The 20,924-nt window shown below is 39.6% G+C and overlaps 1 protein-coding gene across 1 annotated transcript in view; it reads right to left on the bottom strand.

Moving 5' to 3' along the window:
* Nucleotides 1–20,924, bottom strand: part of ITGA9 (integrin subunit alpha 9) — a 230,582-nt gene that overhangs the window by 89,989 nt on the left and 119,669 nt on the right. The window contains exon 17 of the mRNA XM_069770014.1: nucleotides 9,752–9,828. Within this exon, the coding sequence (XP_069626115.1) occupies nucleotides 9,752–9,828 (77 nt within the window). The remainder of the gene's footprint in view (nucleotides 1–9,751; nucleotides 9,829–20,924) is intronic.

Genomic DNA, 20,924 nt, shown 5'->3' with positions numbered 1-20,924 from the left:
CCTAAGGTTGGAACACAAACAAAAACTAGTTACTAGTGGCAGAATGAAATGCAAAAGATAAATGGTACCAGGCACACAGATGAAAGGTGCATGCATCAGCCTGATGCGAAAGAAAAAAAAACCCTCTACGTTTTCCCTGTTTGTTAAAATACTTGAAGAATTCTGTTAAAATAGGTGATCGTTGACCATAGATCTGACCCTGAAAATTGAGGATGAATCAGTAGCACTTTCTAACATACTGTTTCAAGGCATTAGATCATTAACAAAGTCATCATGCAAATCATGTATTTACCATAGAAATTATGCGTTCAGAAATAGATCTCCTATTATTAGATAGCTTCAATTGCTTGTCCTGCTTCTGGGATGCTGGGGTGCAAGATGTCATTTAAAAAGCACAGTCTGCAGAGCATCGATGAGGGAGAAAAAGACCAGTGCCCTATCCAGCAATCACATTCAGAGGTCAATAAAAAGACAGTTAATCAGAGATGAAACATTAGAAACAGTACAGGTTTGTTACTTTAGGAAATGTCTTTTGCAGTAACAGGTGTTATTCATCAGGAGTAAGCTATGTCTAAATGTCAAACGTGATAATCAACATATACCCATATCAGCACATTTCCTCTATAGCTCATGCAAAACCAGCAAGACGATTTACCCGGTGACCTGTGAAGAAACCTCAGCCTTACCAGATTTTGTAATTGCAGGACATACTACAGAAAAAGTTCATGTAGCTGCATCACAAAAGAGTATGTATATATGTATGTGTATATATATACATACACATGCATGTATGCATCAGCCAAGATATATTCTGCAAATACAAAACAATGGTGCATCTGCATCTCATTGTGGTCTGTACAGTATCAAGAACTTCCACCTCTGGAGGCAGCTGCTGCCTAAGGTTAAGCTTTTGTTTTGTTACCTTTATATTTTGGGTGCTAGAGCAAGAAGCAATATGGTGACTTGAACTATCTTAGGTCCATAAAATACTGATGTTGAGATGTTCACAGGGAGGGCCAGGTTAGACATCAGTTCAGCAATGGATTCAAATTATATGAAAGAACATCTCTTTAGGGTCTAGTTTAAAAAACAAACAGCAAAATCCTACTCCAGTAGATAGAGTCAAGTGATTCTTACAAAACAAAACCAGTATTTAAGAAATTACAAGACTGGTTTGTACAGTACTCCTGACTGATCATCAGTGGCCCGTTACCAGAAAATAGAGATTGGGAATCTGTATACTTGCATGAGATGTGGACTACAGAGGTTTGTTACCACTCATCACTTGATGGCTCTATTACCATCCATATGTGTTCAATCACCATAAGTTCAAAAGGAACAGGACTGCCCACTGCTATCAAACTGGACTTATTTATTTTGGGAGAGATTTATGAAGCTCTGAGTGCAACTAACCAGATGGAAAGAAGAAACCATTCCTTCATCCTCATTCAGCCTTAACAAGGGAAAACATTCACTTGTTCCTGAGATGATGCTCCCACTGCAATTTGTACTACATCCTGATTAATTGTGGGCTCTGCTGGGCAGCCCTTTCAGGAAACTGCAAATCCGATCCTGGATGAGCTACAACAAAGTTTTCCATGGGCCTCACAAACGCAGCATTCAATACACTAACAACTGTCTGTAGGTAAAAGATAAGTAAAAGTAAATATAAATTAGAAACCAGAATTCTGCTTCCTGGATTCACAGAAAAGAATAAATTCCAAACAGAATTACAAATGTACTAATACACATGAAATGGTATAAGCATTTTTTACAGTGCGGCAAATGACTTTGAAATAACATTAAACTACACTATAATTTATGAAATCACTTAAATCACAGTGTGAAACTTGGTATGACTTTTTGAGAAAACAAAAAGCAATCTTCTCATATCCATTTTCCCAATGTTTTGTCGTTCCTTTCCTCCTGGAAATAACTCTTTTGGTACTTTAAAAGATCATGAGTTAGGACAGCACCAGGGTATGACCAAGTAACCAGCAGGCAGTACATGACTGCAGTCGGGTCATGGCTCTGTATTTGTGTCTTGGGAGCAGGGAATAGCCATGTTGGTTCACGCAGCTTTATAGACACAAGGTCTTGACTGAAAGCTCAAGACCACTAGAAATGCTAAACCATACCATTTGCTCATTTTTCTTTGGTTGTTTTTTGTAAAGCAGAAAATTAGCTCCATCTGAGCAGCTCAGCTATTTAGGGTAGCCTGTCTAGAGTAAACAGAACACCAAAAATATTTTTGAAAAAAGTGTTTGTTCAGTGAAAGATAAAATAAGTGAAAACAAATTCTCATCTGCTATGAATGAAGAGGAAGGGAAAAACAGATATTATCAGAGCATGTAATTAAGCTCCAAATGAAAGGATATTGTTTTTCCTCATCATGACTGTTTTGTTAAGATGCACTTCAGGGGCATAAAACCGCAATGGGCATGCCATGAAACATAAGGCCTCTCTGGAAACAAATCCCTGTTGTGTGATCAAAGGAAGATAAGTGCTGAGGCGTGAGCCTGGTCAAATTTATGAAACAACTTTGCTTCCCACATTAAAACACAGGCTTGCAGCTCTTCTCCATGGGTTTGCAAAAGCCTATGATCAGTGAAAACCTTTATTAATTTTTTTTATAAACCACTATATATTAATGAGATATGCTCAAAAAGTTTTGAACTTTCTGATCAAAATTTTGCGTTATTGCTCCTTCCTTCAGAAGATACTGACTTTCTGCACTGTTACTGCACTAACCTATATTCTGTGCCATTACATCTTGTGCTGGTGAAAAGCAAATTGGACAAAGCTGTCATAACACATGTTTTTATCGATGATTTCTGGATTCCTTCAGTTCAGGTTCTGTAACAATTTGACAAGCCAATATGAAACTGCTGAGGTTCATTTTTCAAATCCAGGTGCCTAACATCTGATGATGTGCCCAGTGAACCAGAGGGAGTCCTTCCACTGATTTTAATAGGTCCATGAGCATATTCATTCTTCAATCCATACACAGCATTTGCAAAACCACCAGTTTTGGAGTTGCACAGCTAGTCGCCTATGTGAAATTATTCACTCTTCACTAATACAAATAATATGCTTATAAACTTCAGAGTTGTAAGCTCAACGGCTTGGGGGGGGGGGGGCACACAGGGTGGTGGTGCACACTCTTCCTTGTCTTTTCAGAGAGGCCTGCCTTAGTTACTTTGAGATTGCATCCCAAAACATCACATCAAATCATTCACCTGCCTATCAAATACAGAGCCATGCATAAAACAAAAGAGATCACAGAAACAAAAGGAGTGTTGGCAGAAAATGTGTTAATCCTTTAGTAAGTCACAGAAGGAATATATTTGGAAAAAAAATAGCCTTCTGTTGAGCTGACCAGAAGATACTGGAAAACACTTTTTCCTCATAAATTACCTTTTCATTAAAATGAAATATTTCAAACTCAATGAAATTTTTGACAGACTAGGGTTTTGTCCATTCCCTGGCTAACTCCAGAGGGACCAACAGAAGCAGAAATGGCCCACGTCACAAACTTGACCTTTCAACTAGAAAAGGGCATTTCTCAAAAATCCCACTTTACAAGAGAACTTTTGAAATCATTGACTCCAACTCAACCCCACAATTTGAAAAACCTTGAAAATTTCTGCAAAATGCACCTGTCACCCCTTTGACTTTCTATGACTTTTGTTTCCAATTTCACATTTCCAAAATAAACAATTTGCAGCAGTATGGGAACCCCAGCCAGTCTGTAGGGGAAGAACATAAATTTGAGTCTAACGAATGGTGGCCATTAGGGATGCTCTAAACCAACACATAAAAGCAAGCTGCTTATTCCAAATAGCCAAACATACACTCAGAAGCACTCCAATGGGTAAGTAATTCTGTTTCTAATGACGGATGAAGGGTAACCTCACGTCACATAAATATATGGAAGACAGACTTCCTCCTGGAACCTTCTCAGGAATAGAAATATTTATTACAGCATTTTCTGTTGCTATAATGTTTATTACAGCAGTATTTATTACAGCATTTTCTATCCAAGGGGGCTCATAGTCCTGTGCTTACAACCTGATTTACATACCATGCACACAGCTTGTGCTGGAACACAGCAGCTACATGACATGCCGCAACATCATCTTTCTTCTTGTATTGTTTGTTTTCAGTAAAGCTGCTCTATCCATTGCGACACACAGGCTGTCAGTATATTTACACAGCCATACAGGATTTCCTTTGTGGCTGCGTCTCGCAGGGAAGCCACCACCCATTCTGCTTTGGTTTTTTTAGCTGGTTTATTATAGCTGGAAGAAAGTCTGCTTTTTCAAACACCCCCACTGTTACTCAAATGTCTTCTCCATGGTTTTCACTTGGTTCCCATTACAGCATAAACAGGGCTTGATAACTACCGTTGCCTTTGCAGAGTGCCAATCAGACGGATAAGCATCAGCTCAGGACCTGAAACTGCCTTTGTATGTCAGACATGTGTGTTCCTGTCAACCCTTCTCCCTCAGTACTTTCAGGTTCTTCCTAAAAGACCAGAGTGCTTTTCTCCCATATAAAGTACCAGAGGAATGGATTAGCAGATTTTAAAGGCTAGGGAGGTCTAATCTTCTACACAATACCTACTTTAGAGTTTCCTCCAGCACATCTTGAGGAAACAGATGCAGTTCAGCTTCTAAACAAGTAGCTACGGAGAGGCTCAATAAAAATGTGCTATTTGCTCAGAAACCTGATGGAAAAGACATTTGCTGTGCTGAGAAAACAGCAAGGCATTGAAGTCAAGCATGAAATGTATGAATATGTAATAAATATATTTTTAATATTAAACAATATTTGAAAATAATAGCTAACAGAACACTTTAATTGCATTTTGCTTTTCAGTATTGGATTGCTGGAAAGGAAAACTGGTTTCCTATTGCTGTCCCAAAGCTGTGGCCATAAAAATAAAGTTTATTGCAAAATATTCTATTCCTAATTCTCTTATGGTTTCAGGTTGTGTCATTAAAGTTACCCACATGCAATACCTAAATACCCTCTCTACACTAAGGTACTTTTAAGTGTCTTCCTTTAGAAATACCCCCTCCCCCAACACAGGGCATTACTGCATGGATAGGGCCAGATTTTGCTGTTCTCCTATGACAGCTGCAAGATTTAACCCTGGAGACTCTTTGAAGGGGAGGCAATGAGTAGTCTCTCTGCTCTGTGCTGCCACAACCTCACGTGTTTATTCTTTAAGAAAAATCGATCTGAAAACAGTCATGACTGGAAAGATGAAACGCCTCTCTTCTGCTCCTTCAGTTTCTCCCAACACCGCCTTCACCAAGTCCCCAGGACTCTCCATGGCTCCATTTTTCTTACTCTTAAGTTGTAATCTGTAGTTTTAGGCTAACAACACTCATAGTCCTACGAGCAAGTCCAGGCCAACCACTAAAAAGACCATTTGTAGTAATACTAGCACACACCACTGTAGCTGTTTCTGCATGCTATCTCATAATGTCTGCCATAGAAAGTTAAATCCCCACGGTTTGCTTTGCCAGGTCTAGCCTTTGATATTACTGTCCCCTCTTGTGATGCTGCACGTTCTCGTTGGCAGAGGTTGGTGTCAGCGAGAGGCGAGGAGTCCCACAGGCAGGTTTCCAGCCACAGCACTGCAAGGCACTCATAACCATCCTAGGCAGGTGTTTCCATGTTGGTGAAGAGCTGGTTTTTGTTGAGCCAATTTTGCTAAGGTTACAGAGAGGATTTACCTCGAGATGAGTCAGAAAACTGCAGAAAAGTTGGTTGGAAGGGACTTCTAGAGGTCATACAATCCATCCTCATCCTCCTTGACACAGAACTATTGCCAGCAACAGATGAGGTCAGCGGGGACCTTATCTAGCCAAGTCCTGAAACCCAGGATGGCAGAGCACCCTGTCTCTGCACACCTCATTCCTGTGCAGCATGAACTACCTACACAAGAAGGTTTTTCCAAATCTCTGGTCTGAACCTGCCAAGCCACAGTCCATGACTCTTGCCCCTCTTGCCATCTGCCACAAGGAGGAAGAGTTTGGCTCCTTCGTCCCACAATCCCTTCAGGAAATTGGGATGGGTTTACATGCAAATTGATGCCAATGAAGGTGGATGAGCCTTAAAGAGATTCATCTGTTAACTGAAAACAAACCTTTTTCTTTCCAGAATAAATGCATTCTAACTCTTCTTCACTCCATACAGCATGTTACCCGCATGTTACCCTGGTCTTCAGCCCAAGTCTCCAAGGACTTTCACTATAACAGAAGTATTCAAAAAAACAGAATACAGGAATCATCACCACATCCCCCCCCCAAATCTTTGCAAAAGCTTCCAGATAGAGTTAGAAGGCTTTAAGGTTTTTTATCATTGCCCAATTTCAAGCAGTCCTACCCTACCCTCTTCTCCAACTTCACAGTGGAGGGTTTCAGCTTGCCCAGCAGCACTGTTTCCACATGCCGCAGCACCTCGACAACAGCAAATAACGAGGCAAACCCAATCATATCTGATCAGAACAGCAGTGAAGTTTCTAACTTACACATGCAGATTTGCTTGGTTCAAACATTTTGGATATATGGCCATATATTGGGTGATTACCAAGACTGTATGAGTTAATATCCCAGGCTGTCTGTTTGTTATTTATCAAAGTGCAGTACTCCCAATTTGAGGGCACATGAGTAAGTTTTCAGAAGAGAAGGAGGATCCCCAAAAAAGAAAAATCAGAGCAGACCTGGTTAGCTCTTGCCAGCACAGGCTGGTTTTCCTATTAGTCATTTGGTATGTGGATTTGGCATCTTTAAAGCTGGGTGCAATCTTTTAACTGGGTAATTCTAGTAATTCAAATGCATCCCAGGTGAAATCTGTATCAGAGTAGCTTGTACAGTTCCTGAGCTCATAAGAGTGACCTCAGCAAGCAATTCTCTTGATGATAATGTAATCTTAGCTAACTTCCTATGCACATATACGCTCTAACCAGCACACATTTGAAAGCATGTTATATATAGTGATGGACAAAACTATGTCTTACAATATATAGCTCTCTGCACAGCTTTTGGCTCTAACACGTTACAAATTCATGAAAAGTGTGTAAGAACAGCCAAACCAAGTTGGTCCATCTAGCAGAGAGCCCTGTATCCAACCATGTCTACAAGCAAGAGGCCTATGGAAGAACAAGGCAAGCACAGAGTGTTATTTTGCTGATATATTTCTGCAGCTTCCAGCATTCTTATTTGCCATTTCTCTACCATGTAAACTCTCAGCATTTACAACATCCCCAACACTAAAATTCACAGAGTAATCACATGCTTCATGAAAACATACCTCCTCGTTTGTTCTTTTTATTGCTTTGAATAATTTAGTATGATTAGCGAACTTTATCACCTTGCACTATTCATTTCTAGCAGATTATTTCCCTGATCATTTATGAATATGCTGAATACCACTGGTCCCAGCACAAGCACTTGTGGACATTATTCCACCAGGAAAACAAACTATTTACTCCTCTCTGTTGACTAGCTTTTAATTAGGTAGTAATGCTTAGGTACCATTCCTCTCAGATCTGGGCAACTTACTTTCTTTGTGAACCTTTGCTGAGAAATATTAATAGAAGTTTTTTGCAAGCCCAGGTAGATGATCTTAACTGGATCACCCTATCCACATGTCCAGTGACATCTTCAAAGAGCTGCAGCAGATCTGAGAGACAGCACTTACTGCTGCATTCCCATAAACATCCTGTTTATTTCAATCCAATGTATCATTGTGTCATTAATTGCATTCTTTCCAATAATAAGTCCACCAAATTTAGTCGGACCTGATTATTTAGACAAAGGCATTGCCATAACCTTGCTAACAATGAAGTCAATTGTTTACTGCAGATAGTAATAAACGAGTCACCTTTTTTGCTCTTTCTACAAAAAACCCCTGCTTTCTACACAGACTTAGCATAAACAGGAATAATGTGGAAAAATGCTGATAGGATTCTTTAGCACAAAACACATGGGGCTGGAAAAATTACCATATTCTTCAAGACCAGCACTTCTCTAAAATCAGAATCCATGGCATGTTTTTGTAGTTTTACATGCAAAAATAATAATAATAAAAAAAATCTGTTTTCTTTAGAGATACCCATTGCATTATGTTTCTTAATAACTGAAGCTTACACAGCCCATTAGCTAAAGAAAACCCATTCTGTGCAGACTTGATGGATTTGATGACTTCCTGTTTATTTCTAGCAGGAGTTCAGAGTGTCACTGGATAAAGAAGATTTGAGAGCATTTGTTCAACATTTTGCTATACAAATGTAGAAACTGTATTTGAATATCCTAAGTGGTTTTGACAGTTGTGGCTTTTAAATTGCCAAGATAACATAAATAACAGCCATAAAAATAAATAGTCTAATGCTCCAATCGCAAATACAGCTCTTACTGCTGTGATTACTGTACACTGACTGACAAGTTTTTAGGACTTGTCCCTTGCTTTTTATTGATTATTCCTCAGCTGCAGGACAAAATCCCTCGCTGGCTTCCCTAGTCTGCACAGACACGTCATCAGCTCTCAACAGATTTTGCTCACCACAAAGATCGAGAGAAAGGTCAAAAATCCAGACTAATCACAGTCAAAGCTCGGACTCTGCAACCTGAGACCTAACCCTGCTCCCAGCCAATCCCCCGAAACATTCCTGTGGACTTCAGTCGTGTCTGGAGAAGTCCATAACTTCTCAGACTTGACTCTGGTTCAGTTTTGTCTCCAAGTACGGTTACAGCATGCTGTAGAGTTATATAAAATGTGTGTATATCTCCTGATTATTACTTCTTCCCTTTTTTTTTTCCCCTAAAGCAGGGGAGTCTCTTCCCCTCTCTTTCCTGACATGAAAGCAAAGCATTTCACAGAAAGCATCTCCATTGAACAGCAAAACCTCTAGCACACAATTAAATAACTTGCATCAGCACTTCCATCTCTAAAAATGTGCTAAAAATGCTGATAAAAAGGAAACAGAAGTGATGTGTAAAGTTCACCTTTAGCTTGATTTATCCCGAAATTGAATAACTACATCCTGGCAAAACAATAGGCATTTTCCTAGGATCACCAGTGACAAGGGATAGAACATAAACTTCATCTCTGGTCTATTTGATGAGGTTTATTATCCCAGAAGAAAATGAAATCAGACACCCCTCCCCAAGTTACTAACAAGAAGAATCTGACAAAGGAGAGCAGTATTTCAGGAAAGTTAGCAAAACTAAAAGTTCAGAAACAGAAAAAGATAATTTGAAGAAGATAATTTGCCATGTTCTGAGGGGCTTTTTTAACCTTCCATGTGACATTTTTTCTGGACAAAACTGCTTTTCTGCAGACAGTTTTACTCCTACCATGTCATAAACAGTATTTTGTTGTCTTTGAAAAATTACATGGTCCACATTGGTACTTGATTTGGGCACACATATTTACTTTCCCCGCTCCTCTCTGCTATGCTATTTTTTTTTCTCCAGTTTTGTTTATTGTGATTGGGAAGGTGAACGTGTCTTGCCCTGTGCATGCACAGAGCCCACCACCACAGCAGTTCAGATTCTGTGTACATCTCAAGACCTTTCTGCACTAAAGATGATATCACTGTTGTCATCCTTCCAGTCTGGATATAAAACATCTGTATTTGTATTTTGATTTTTCAATGCCATCTTACATAAAATGAATGGCGTACTAGCATATAAGAAAGAAGAGAGAGGGAAAAAAAAAAAGTTCACCTACTCACCTAGACAGCAGTAATTTACCCTGAAGTTTCAAATCGGCAGCACAGTCATCAGATTGACAGTTCCTCTCAAAAACAGTCTGTGAAAAACAGAGAAAAGAACTGTTACAGCATGAAAAGAGTAAGATCAAAATTAAAAGAAGGAACATGCTTGGATGAAATAAAAAACCACCAAAATCTGTGATACAGGAATATATAGTGTGAATGTTATGGAAATTCAAGGGCAGGCAAATCTCAACATTATCAGAGCTGGTTTTTTTTCTCTTCTAACTGAATAAGCAGCTTCACCAAAACCAGACTCTCTCAGAGGTTTTCCTCAATCCATTCCCACTTCTCATCTGACAAGAATTACTGCTCACACAATATTTCTGGCACTCTTGTTTCTCTTACGAATGCATGTGCATGAAAATGAAACAGAAAATAAACTATTTATGAAACTATTTTCAGACCTAAGAATTGCAAGCAAGGAAATAATGAATCACATATTCACTAGCCTATATTAAAGATAAGGGATTAAACCTTTTTTTTTTTTTTTAGATTTTATCTATGGTAGGAAACATTTCTGCCATCCTGCAAGCAACAGAAAATTATAAAGACTGTTATGTACCAGTGATACCTGGTTTGATACCCTCAAACAATGGAACCACTGTCAATCTTGTGAACTCTGGTAAAGACTATCATTTAGGAAATTTAACTTATTGATAAAGCTAGGAACTGTGAAAGGACAACACACCACTAGACACAGGCATGCTATTTAAGCAGCAAAAAGAAGGGGAATACATGAGAAGTCTATGAGCCTATGCAAATCTCTACAGTAGTTTGTCATGGCTAAACAAGGCAGCCACCAGTGAGTGAAAGAGGAGGACAGGAACATGTTCCTGGCATCCAGGAAACCCAGATGCTGTCAAGATCATGGTTACTTTCCCCTGCTGTTGAGAATAGAGACCAATGCCTTTCTGAACTAGACTTTTCAGGCTGGAGGATTCATTCTTTCAGAGTTGTAATGCTCTTTCAGCTTACCAAATATTCAAGGGACAAATACCCAAAATGAGGGTTGCCAACAGTGTTCAGCTAGGAAACCTGTCAATCCACTGATTTCTTCATTTAGTATGAATGTTCCTTTCTACAGGCTTGGCTTCATGACTTTTATTACCAAAGTAAATACATTTCAATCATAAATGCAAAGACAGAGCAAATCTGTGCAGGACACACATAATGGTCAGATAGGGTTGGAGAGACTCAGTGAGGGGAGAAGATACAGACTTAATACATTTTTTAAGAGCTCTGCCCAACTGTATCAGGACTGGAGAAAGACTTTGAATCTTAAGCCCAGAGGGCATAGAGATTTCTAGTCCGTGTCTCTCCAGGAAGATTCTTGGCTAAGGAGGCAGCTTGCTCTCCTATCTCAATATTGTCAGAGCTCTCCAAAAAGGAGGGACCTCTATGAAGTTAATTGGTGTTGGACTAGCAGATATTGAACTATGCTGTAGGCTGCACTGAGTTGCAAAAAAAAGAAAGATGGGAGGTGGCCATTTCATTTGGGGCTATTTACTTCGCCCTTCCACTTTCCTTTCCCACCTTTTGCTTTCTCAGAATCTCAGAAGTGGAAATTGTTGAGGATTTAAACACAAGGGCTGAATTTACCCTTCCTCCTTAATAAAGACTACCACACCAAAGGACAAGAATAGCCCTGAGACAGGAACCAGCACAAGGTATCCCTCTCAAAACATGGCACATTTCAGAGGTATAGTCTCAAAAGTCCTCAGAATTAATCCTTAACCACTTAGTAGCTATATATAGGAAAGACCGTTTGACCTTCAGAGAAAGAAAAATAAACTGTAAAAATATTCTTGCCTGACAGTTTCCCTATTTGCGCTGCAGAAGTCTTGGCAAAGAGAAGAGTGATCAAAGGTATGACCTGCACGTTTCAAAGAATAAAGTACTGTAAGTACATTTAAGTAACTACCTAATAATGCTGGAATTTTATTACTAAATCTATAGTTGTGGTTCTTCAGAAAGAATGAACAAATACCTCATTTTCTAAAACTACTGAGCATGTATCTCTTCCAACATATCATGCACTAGACAGCAAGCTACTTTGAAATACATTGGGAGTATTTTGTTATGTCATACAAAAGCAAGTTCCTACACAGCACTGGGATGGGAGAAAGACATTAGGATGATGAGTCCCCAGATGCATAACTGTGTAGGAGTGAACCCTTTGCTTCTGTGGAGGATGTTGAACCTGTTCAGGTTTGGGGGAAGAAAGGATTTCCAGTCCAGCCAGCTACTAGGACCTATCGATGCTGCCACAGGTGGTTCAGTGGCCCACTTCCATCGCAAGCTAATGACATCTATGGATTATTTTGCTATTTTCTGCTATTTCCCTGGTCTGGCTAGATGTTGCCATGATTCTACCTCCCCTTTTTGTGTGCCTGCTAGACCCTCAACCCTGTAGCTTCTCACAGTCAATCTACTTGGTCCATTTTCTTCTCTGCTATCCTGAGCCTTCCCTTCCCCAACCTATTGCTTCTTCTGCCTTTCCAGTTGACCAATTCCTGCCTGTTGAAAACCCTTCTAAAGAATTAAGGGGTAAACACACTTTAAGTTGTCATAACATTTGTGAACACTGCTTATATATTCTGTTACTTATATATTCTGCTTATATATTCTTATATATTCTGCCCTACTTGGTCTACTTGGGCTGTGATTTCTTTGGGCCAAAAACTGTACTTACCTCAACACTGCATGTTGTTAGAGCAGAAGTCCATTCCTGGGATATGCACAGGCCCTACTACAATATAATCACTAATTTTAACTCTAAGCAATCTTTAAAGTGGTTTCAGCTTTACAATACCAGGTTTAGGGATTTACAGAGCTCTTTAAATATTAAAAGCATTGAACAGCATAACCAATGGGCTGTATGTATTATCCAGAACTGGAAAAAGGGAAGCAGGACAAAACAAATTCATTGCACTGTGGAAACACTTAATGATTTCTGCAGTTACTGTTACCCAAAGTGAAGAGGAACAATTCTGCACACTGATTTTACTGAAGTCCAAGTGATTCTTACTGGATTGCACTTATATTGTACCAAGTACCTCACAGCTTTGAACATGTGTATCAGAGATGGTCAGGAAGCTTCTTTACATAAGAAATACATGCAAGAAAAAATTCAAGGGGCAAGGGTGGGAGAGCACGGGGAAGGGGCAAAAAATTGTCCTGAATAAGAAACACAGCTGCATCTCTTATCTGAAGTCCACCACACTTCTGTCTGGCATTTCCAGGAGAAAAATAGGTGTTCGTGTGCTCAGCAGCAGGGACAGGATAACCTCAGTGTTTCTAGGACACATCTTTACTGTACAAACACAAAGCTAATGTATAGTGCATGCACAGCGAGTCTGTCGGACTTCCTGCAATCACCAGATCTACAGCAAAGCATAGAGCAAATCCAGTGTTTCCAGGGTTCACAATTCCTCTCTGTGCTCTCCCCTGCCACACAGAACCCAGCAGCTATGGGGAATTGCTCCATAGCAGTTCCCACCAGGTCACCAAGCTTCCCAGACAAACGGTTTTCTCAAATTCTGTGTGGCAACTTTTCTGGGCAGAAAAGATGACGCTTCTTGGGAGGTCAAGGAATGTGGCAGATATATCCTGAAAGGTTTGCAGAGATGGATGTTGCCCATGTCCTCCAGAGGGTAAGTCAAAAAGCCTACTTTAAGATATACTAATTATAAAGAGTGAATATACACATCTGTACACAATTAAATGTGCAGTAAGGAAAGACCTAGAGCCAGCTGATAAGGAAGGGGATATGTCTAGACAGGCACTCAGATCAGGGCCTCAAAGCGAGTACCTTTGTGTCCACTCTGCCTCTTGAAGAGAGGTAGTGGACTAAATTCCACACTTGGCGGTAAAGGCCAGGGGTAAATTGTACAGTCCTCTGCCTCAGGAAGTAGGAGGAGGATGAATCCCTAGTTCCTGCATCCTAAGGCATCCTAAGCACAAAGCTGCTGGCTGTTGGGTGTGAAGATATTCTCCTTTTCCTTCCTGCTGATGGTGGATGCTAAGGAATGCTGCTAGGAGGTAAAACAAGCAAGAAGGAGCCTGACTTCAGCCTAATGGTCAGAGCTCTCTGCTCAGAGGAACGTGATCTGGGATTTTCAACCTATCTCACTAAATTGCTTCACTTCCTTTCAATGGCTATCTAAAATTAAACACATCTATGTTTCTGGGAGTAGGGAAGAGAACAGGAAACAGAGAAAACCAAAACAACCTGTCTTTATGGCACTTCTGCCCACAGAACATACAGGAAATCATCCAATAAACAAAGAAAAAACCCAGTATTTCAAGACATTCAACTTCCCAAAATTCAGGGAAGTATATGGAAATTCCAGGTTGTAGCCAAAATGCGCAATCAAGACTTTGAGAGGTTGCCAGTACTGTGTTCCAGTAAAAGTTGTGCCCATCCTTTCATACAAAAGGGAAAGTGACAGCTGAAGGATAATGCTTGAAGAAAAGGGGGAGAAATGAGATTCTCAAAAGAACCCTTGAAAACAAGTTGGGTTTTGGTCTGGACAAGAGAATAGTGGTTCACTCTGGATCAGGCCTTTAACTACTTCCTCACACATCAGTCTACAAAAGGTTCAGATAGCACCTCTTAAAAGGCGGCAGGGCTGGCCTTTGGTAACTGAGTATCCATTCCTTTAACTTCATAAACTGCACTTCAGCAGCATAACTGAGGTTATGCAAAATAATCTGGGTTAAGAATACAGTATTCCAATGCCTACATCGATTTCTTGTAAATTGTCACCATACCCTATAGTATGTGCAGCGATGACTTAGTGATTACATCATGCTAGTAACACAAAAGCAATTCTGTTTAAAGGATGCAGGATAAGGGGGCTTGTTAGTCTAATAATTTTTTACTTTTTAGATCTTGATGCTATATGGCCATTACCATGTTATCGGGTGAAGCTGGGTTCCTGAGTCCTTATTTAGGGACCAGGATATGTGATCCAATTTTCAAAAGTACTGAGCTGTAAGCAAATCTCACTGCCTTTTCTAGGAACTATTTTCTCTTCTACAGCTTTACAAATCAATCACTTAGATATTAATGTGCCTAAATATAGATACGGGAGCCTGATTTTAGACCTTTATTTATTTTGTCTTTAAATTTTCAAGTTGCCTGCAAAATAAAGCTATTACTTACAGATCTATTGACCACAGAAATAGAAATAGTGACTGACTCTCCCCAGACATCCTATGCTTCACTATACTACTTATGGAAATGGTCCATTTATATATCCTACTGAGCCAAGTGCAAAATGGCTGATTTAAATTCCCACTAGAAAAACAGTTAATATTGTGAAAAACTTTGCAGGATTTCATCAGATGTGCTGGCTAAAATGAGAACGCATGATTTCCACAATACCCCTAATGAGAGGTGGAGCAAACACATGACGAAGGCAGGAATACTGAGGGAGTGATAAGCATTCAGTAGAATCTTACTATGAAGCCAAAGAGCCATGCCGGTACTGCGTGGTGCAGGGGGCCAAGGTTAGCTAGTAAGCTCCCTCAGCTCCATGTAGACTTCATTAGAACATGTCTTCATGCAAAGAAAACAGATGCTCATTTATAGTGCATTAGCATAAGAAAACAGAAACTGGCCAGTAATAATTATTTTACTACACTAGTAAGGGTGCAACCATGTAAGTTGAAGTTCTTCAGGTGGGGAAGGCTACAGGAAAATTCACCACTTTATTGAGTTGAAGACTCTGGGCCTATGGCTCATGACTAGCACATTGCCACTTGTCAAGCCATCTAAGGCCAAATGCAATCATTTTTCCTCTATTTTAGCTGCATCCTGCTTTCAGTAAGTGTTAAAAACTGGGCTGAAGCACCAAGCTAAAAAGGAGAGAGGACACTCAAATATAAGAGGAACAGGAACTCCCAAATGAAGTCAGCTGTTTAGGAAAGATCAGGCATGAAACCTGTTAGCTATTGAAGGCAAGCATAAATTAATAAACATATGTATTAGTTATTCCTCACAGCAGTGAGTGGATTTAACAACGCAGTCTTTTGTCCTCGTATTCTCCTGGGGTGAAGAATTACAATTGGTGGCAACAGAAATACGCCCCCAGCCTTTCAGACCTTTATTAGATTTCTGGTCTGACTCACTCATTTTTCAGGCTGAGGCAATTTTTTCTTTTTTAAATCATTAACAGCTCAAATCATCCAAATAGTGTTCTCATTTTACAAGACTTCAGACCTTATAAATTCATAGAACAATAGATGGGAAAGACCTATTGGGTTAATTGTCCCATCTCCCCATACCATTATAGGATGGATTTCTGCAACACATTTCTCAATATATTTTCCTGTCTTGTCTTAAATGGTCTTCCATTTATTTTGGATGACTACAGAATAATTCAATTATATCCTCTCAGGAGGGTTCTTTAAAGATATTCAAGAACATTTTCTACTCTAAAGCTCCTTATTCCGACTACTAAAAGTGGAACTGTGTAAGATGAATCTTTTTCACGCAGGATGCTTTCATACTTAAACATTTTAACACAAGAGTCAAAACCTTTGTTACTCATCACACAATTGTGTAATTAAAAATATAAAAGCATAATAACAATGACGAATGAAAAACAGATGTGGCAGCTGTTTTGCCAGCTGGAAACACAAAAAAAAGTCTTCAAATCATCAGGTATGCAATTTATGTCTATCTTTAGCTCATTTAGACCCCCAAGGATATGTGAAAGTCCTCTCCTATAATCCACCTGCACTTCAGTGCTTTTGCATTTATGAATGCTACTCTGAACTGACAAGGATTTTGTGGCACTGAGGTACTCTGAACTGAATGAACTAATACTATCATATTATCTCCTCTCAAGATGCTAGGTATTCCAATTAAGCTATACTGATCTTTCATACAACTGCTGAAAAGATATGAACAGAGCTAATGGAGCCTGGCTTCCTGAAGTCTGTCAACTGTCTCTGTGGCTTTTTAAGAATATTACAATTTTCTTTTACAGCTCCACACATAAGCAGAACTCCCCCTTTCTTACAATTACAATTCTCCATCCACAGAGGAGTTTGGAAATGAAATGCATGCTGTTATGCTGAACTGCAGAAAGTACCCAGTAGGATTTTAAGTTAGGGTTCAGCCTGCAAATGCTTATGTGATCATCTCTCCTTTCTCTACCTATTTATTTGAAGAACCTGTAAAGTAAATCAGATAATTAATGTCCTACCACCTAAGAGAGGATCACCCTGTAGTCTGACCCTCCCCTAGCACATATACCAAGACATGAAGGTCTATATATCTGTGTTCATGTGCATATTAGCATATGATATTGACTATTGTTCTTTAGGAAGCCCATGAGATCTAAACCTGGGGATTAATCCACGTCTTACACATTCTCAGTTGTGCTGTTTTTTCTCTGTTGTTAAACAGGATTATGAACAAGTTGGACAATTACTGGCCAAGCCTGTCAGTGCTTAAGAACGAGCATATAGAAACATGCATACCATCTGAGGCACTGATTTCTACTCGTTCTTACTTCAGCGAGTTTGCTAATTATAAACATTTCAGAGGTACAATACATCTGGACACCTGCTGTTCTTGTTCAGTTCTGAATCTCTTCCAGACTTGTAAATCTTTCCTCTTTATTGCCATTCAACAACAACAACAACAACAAAGAAAAAAAAAAAAAGGCAAGCAAATGTAATACTCAGCCTAATTCAGTACATGCTCAGGGTGGGACCTTTCCAGATTTCCTGGCACAAACAGCACCCAGTCCCTGCCAGCACCGATTCTGACCAAACTTGTCTAGAGCAAAAGACAGACACCACTGAAGGGATGGCAGAGGGAGGAGTAGAAATCATCACTTTCAGCAATCCCACTCCAACCAAAGGGTAAACAATGGCAATTAAACAGGAAGAGTGGCACATGGTGGATCTCTGCAAGAATAAATGAAGACAATAATTTGGGAGCTTGCCCTGCCCAAGGAGCAAAGAGTTTAGTGGCAAGACATTTCATCTGAAACATGGCAATTAGGCTGACTCCTGCAGTCTCCCAGAGACTTCCTATGTGCCTGGGTGTAAGTCAATTAAACTTCAAACTTTCCACCTATCCAGCTACTGACAGGTATACTAAGGTACTGAGGCTTCAGCTGTATCAGTAAATTAAACTGCCCTGGCCTCCAAGACAGGAATGTCCTAACTCTTGACCCATGCCTGGGAATGGTTTGCAGTAGTTGGCACAGGCTAAAAACATGCCAAGAACCATTCCAGCAGCTTACCATGATAAAGATGTCACTCCAATGCCTAGAAATGCCCCAGGCACAGCTCAGTTTGCTGGCAGAGACGTGACCTGACTCAAGCAGACACACAAGGATCTCTGCTCTGGAGAAAGCATCACTGACAAACCTGGACCACACTGTGTATGGACACTACATTTCAGCCTGCCTAGATCTGTCATTGCTTTGTCCCAGTATGAGACTGGGGAAGTGTGTGCATGTTTTAAAATAGAGAATGGCATTATTTGTGCAGGAAACCAAAATCACTAAAGGTTTTCTGAATTCAGCTCCATAAAAATCCTCCTATACTTTTGCATACCTGTCAACTAAGCTAATTTATGTGCAAATACTTGACCAGCTTTTCCAACACAAGTATTTCCAAAAAATATTCCTCTGCTTTAAAAAGGTGAAGTTTATCCCAGAGACTTGCAGTCTCAGTCACCTGGAGGTGCAGCACTGTACCCAAATTCTCACTGCAAGTCAGTAGCATAGCTCGGAACAGAACGTCCTAAACGTTTTCTGTCTCTTCTTATAACTTACAAGCAGTTTTATGGCAGGCCATTCACGAAGTCCTGAAGACACTGACGCAATTAAATCTCCTGAGAACATTTTGCTATAACAAAAATGGTGTCTCCATCCACATAACAGCAGGTGATTTTATTACAGTATTTAGAACAGGCAGAATTCTAGCATACCACATTTTGAACTCTAAGATATATTGTTGGATACTACTAGGAACAAATCCCCACTGTATTTGGCAGGAGATCTTTCTCCTCCTTGGTTGATATGCATTTATACAGTGGGTATACAAAAATAAATGTTATAGTACAAACCACTCACAACGAACTAAGCCAAACCAAGTTCTAAATACACATTAATTTCCCTGAAGAAGACTTACTAGTTTTTTCCAGTGGATGGAGGTAGCAACTGGATTTGGGAGGCAACAAAGAGACTAATGGAAAGTCATCCTCAGGGTGGGAAGTTTTAAAGTTCATAAAACACACTCAAAAAGTAGAATCTTTTTTTCCCCCCACCCAGTCTCGACCCATCAGAGGTTTTCTGTTTGAGCAAAACTGAGCTGGCTAGCCGCTTACAACTTGGAAAACTGTAATCTTCTCCACACAACCAGTCTCCACCCAACAATTGTACAAGTTGCCAAGGCATCCATCAATAGACACGTACATATAACCGTTAAGTATTTGCTTTTCCTACCACAAAAAAATACACCAAGCTATAGCACCCATCGTTTCTGGTAAGCATATACAAGAACCAAGAAAATAATTAAGTCTATGAGAAATCAACTGTTACTGTATCCTGGGCCAAATAGTCCCTAAGACCAGTTTAATGACATTATTACTTCATTTTGAAGTATCAGAGCTTCTTTGCTTACAAAAAATGGCCAATACATCAAGTCCCCAAATTGCATGTTTTTCATTAGGAAACTTCAGTTAAGATTCTTTTCTTCAAATCAATCAGATGTTCAAATTATTTATCATGTTTTGATTGTTTCAAGAACAGTTCATTAGGGCAGGCTCCTTCACTGAAGAGTCAACATTTGGTTTTGTTTTATTTTTAAACACAAGCATTTTGCACTGCCTTACAGTAAAGCTGCATTCTTTTAAAATACAGGTGACCAATAAATAAAATAAAATAAATAAAATAAATAAATAAAAGCATTTTGAATGATATCCCACATCCATCCAATCCTTTACTACTGTAGCTCTGCTTTGGTTTAAGTGATTATTACAAGACCAGACTGTTCTCTCACATATAATGTAATACTGATTTAAAGGATGACTATCCAACAAAATCCTTTTCTGTGATTATATCATTAGGGAGATGTCACTTCTGGTGGTGGGCATCCATGAACACTATTTCCAAGCTGACTCCTTAATGCATTAGAGCAAAGCACCATGAAGAACTTCATGGCTCAATATAATCTTCAATTCTCATGTCAAGAGGCCTCTTGATGGCTTTCCTACCTCCTTGTTTGTGAGCCATAGGGCTGTATACTCTTGTTGGGAAGTCATGCATGCACGCAGGGAACATCTGGTTCATGAAAAACAAACTAAAATCCCAGTGAAAGTGATTACTTCGGCTTTAACATCACTTTAGTTTAAATAAAATCATATCTAGGTGACTATAAAACCCACATGTTTGCAAGATGTGTGGCTTTTCAAGTAGGTCTAGCAGACCTTGATCTTGAAAGAAGTCTACCCCTTTCCTGCCCAATCACAGCTCCCTCCCATTTCTTCAGCTATTCACTACTTCCAGCTTCTTCTCCTGCATTCATTCACAAAAACCAGCCACCTAGGCTTTTTAGAGAAGTGTCAGTCTCTTAACAGTATCTCAATGGTGCCTTGAAGCAACAGATGCAATATTTCTGATTTCAAAATGCCACTTCTTACCAGATCAAAAGGATCTAGGGCTTTTGAAAACCACACATAACTAGCTACATTTAAAGACTTCAGTAATAGCACTAACACTAAGCTTGTCTACCTGCCCTCACCCTTGCTGTTATCTTCTGAAAACAGAGCCCACTAAATCTGTGTTGAATTGGACTTCCAAAATGTAAGGTCCCTCCATAATCATTAAATTCTTTGAAAATATAAATCCTTTATTATATAAACTTTCCTTTTTGCTATCCCTCTTGGGCTTTTAAAACAATCTCTACTTGTGAGATAAGAAGAATCCCAAACGAGAACACTATGTCCTGATTTTCCCATGAAATCAGTCTTTGAGGACCCAGCCACCATGCCTCGAGGCTACTCTGTCAGGGCTTTGCCACCATGACTGCCACACTAACTCTGAAGCTCTTCCCACTTCCTTAGCTGAAAGCACACTTGCAGGCACACCCCATGTCAAAA

Source organism: Haliaeetus albicilla, chromosome 2, assembly GCF_947461875.1.
Source record: "Haliaeetus albicilla chromosome 2, bHalAlb1.1, whole genome shotgun sequence".
Classification (NCBI taxonomy): domain Eukaryota; kingdom Metazoa; phylum Chordata; class Aves; order Accipitriformes; family Accipitridae; genus Haliaeetus; species Haliaeetus albicilla.
The sequence above is the reverse complement of the archived record's forward strand: the minus strand, read 5'-3'. Positions and strand labels throughout refer to the sequence as shown.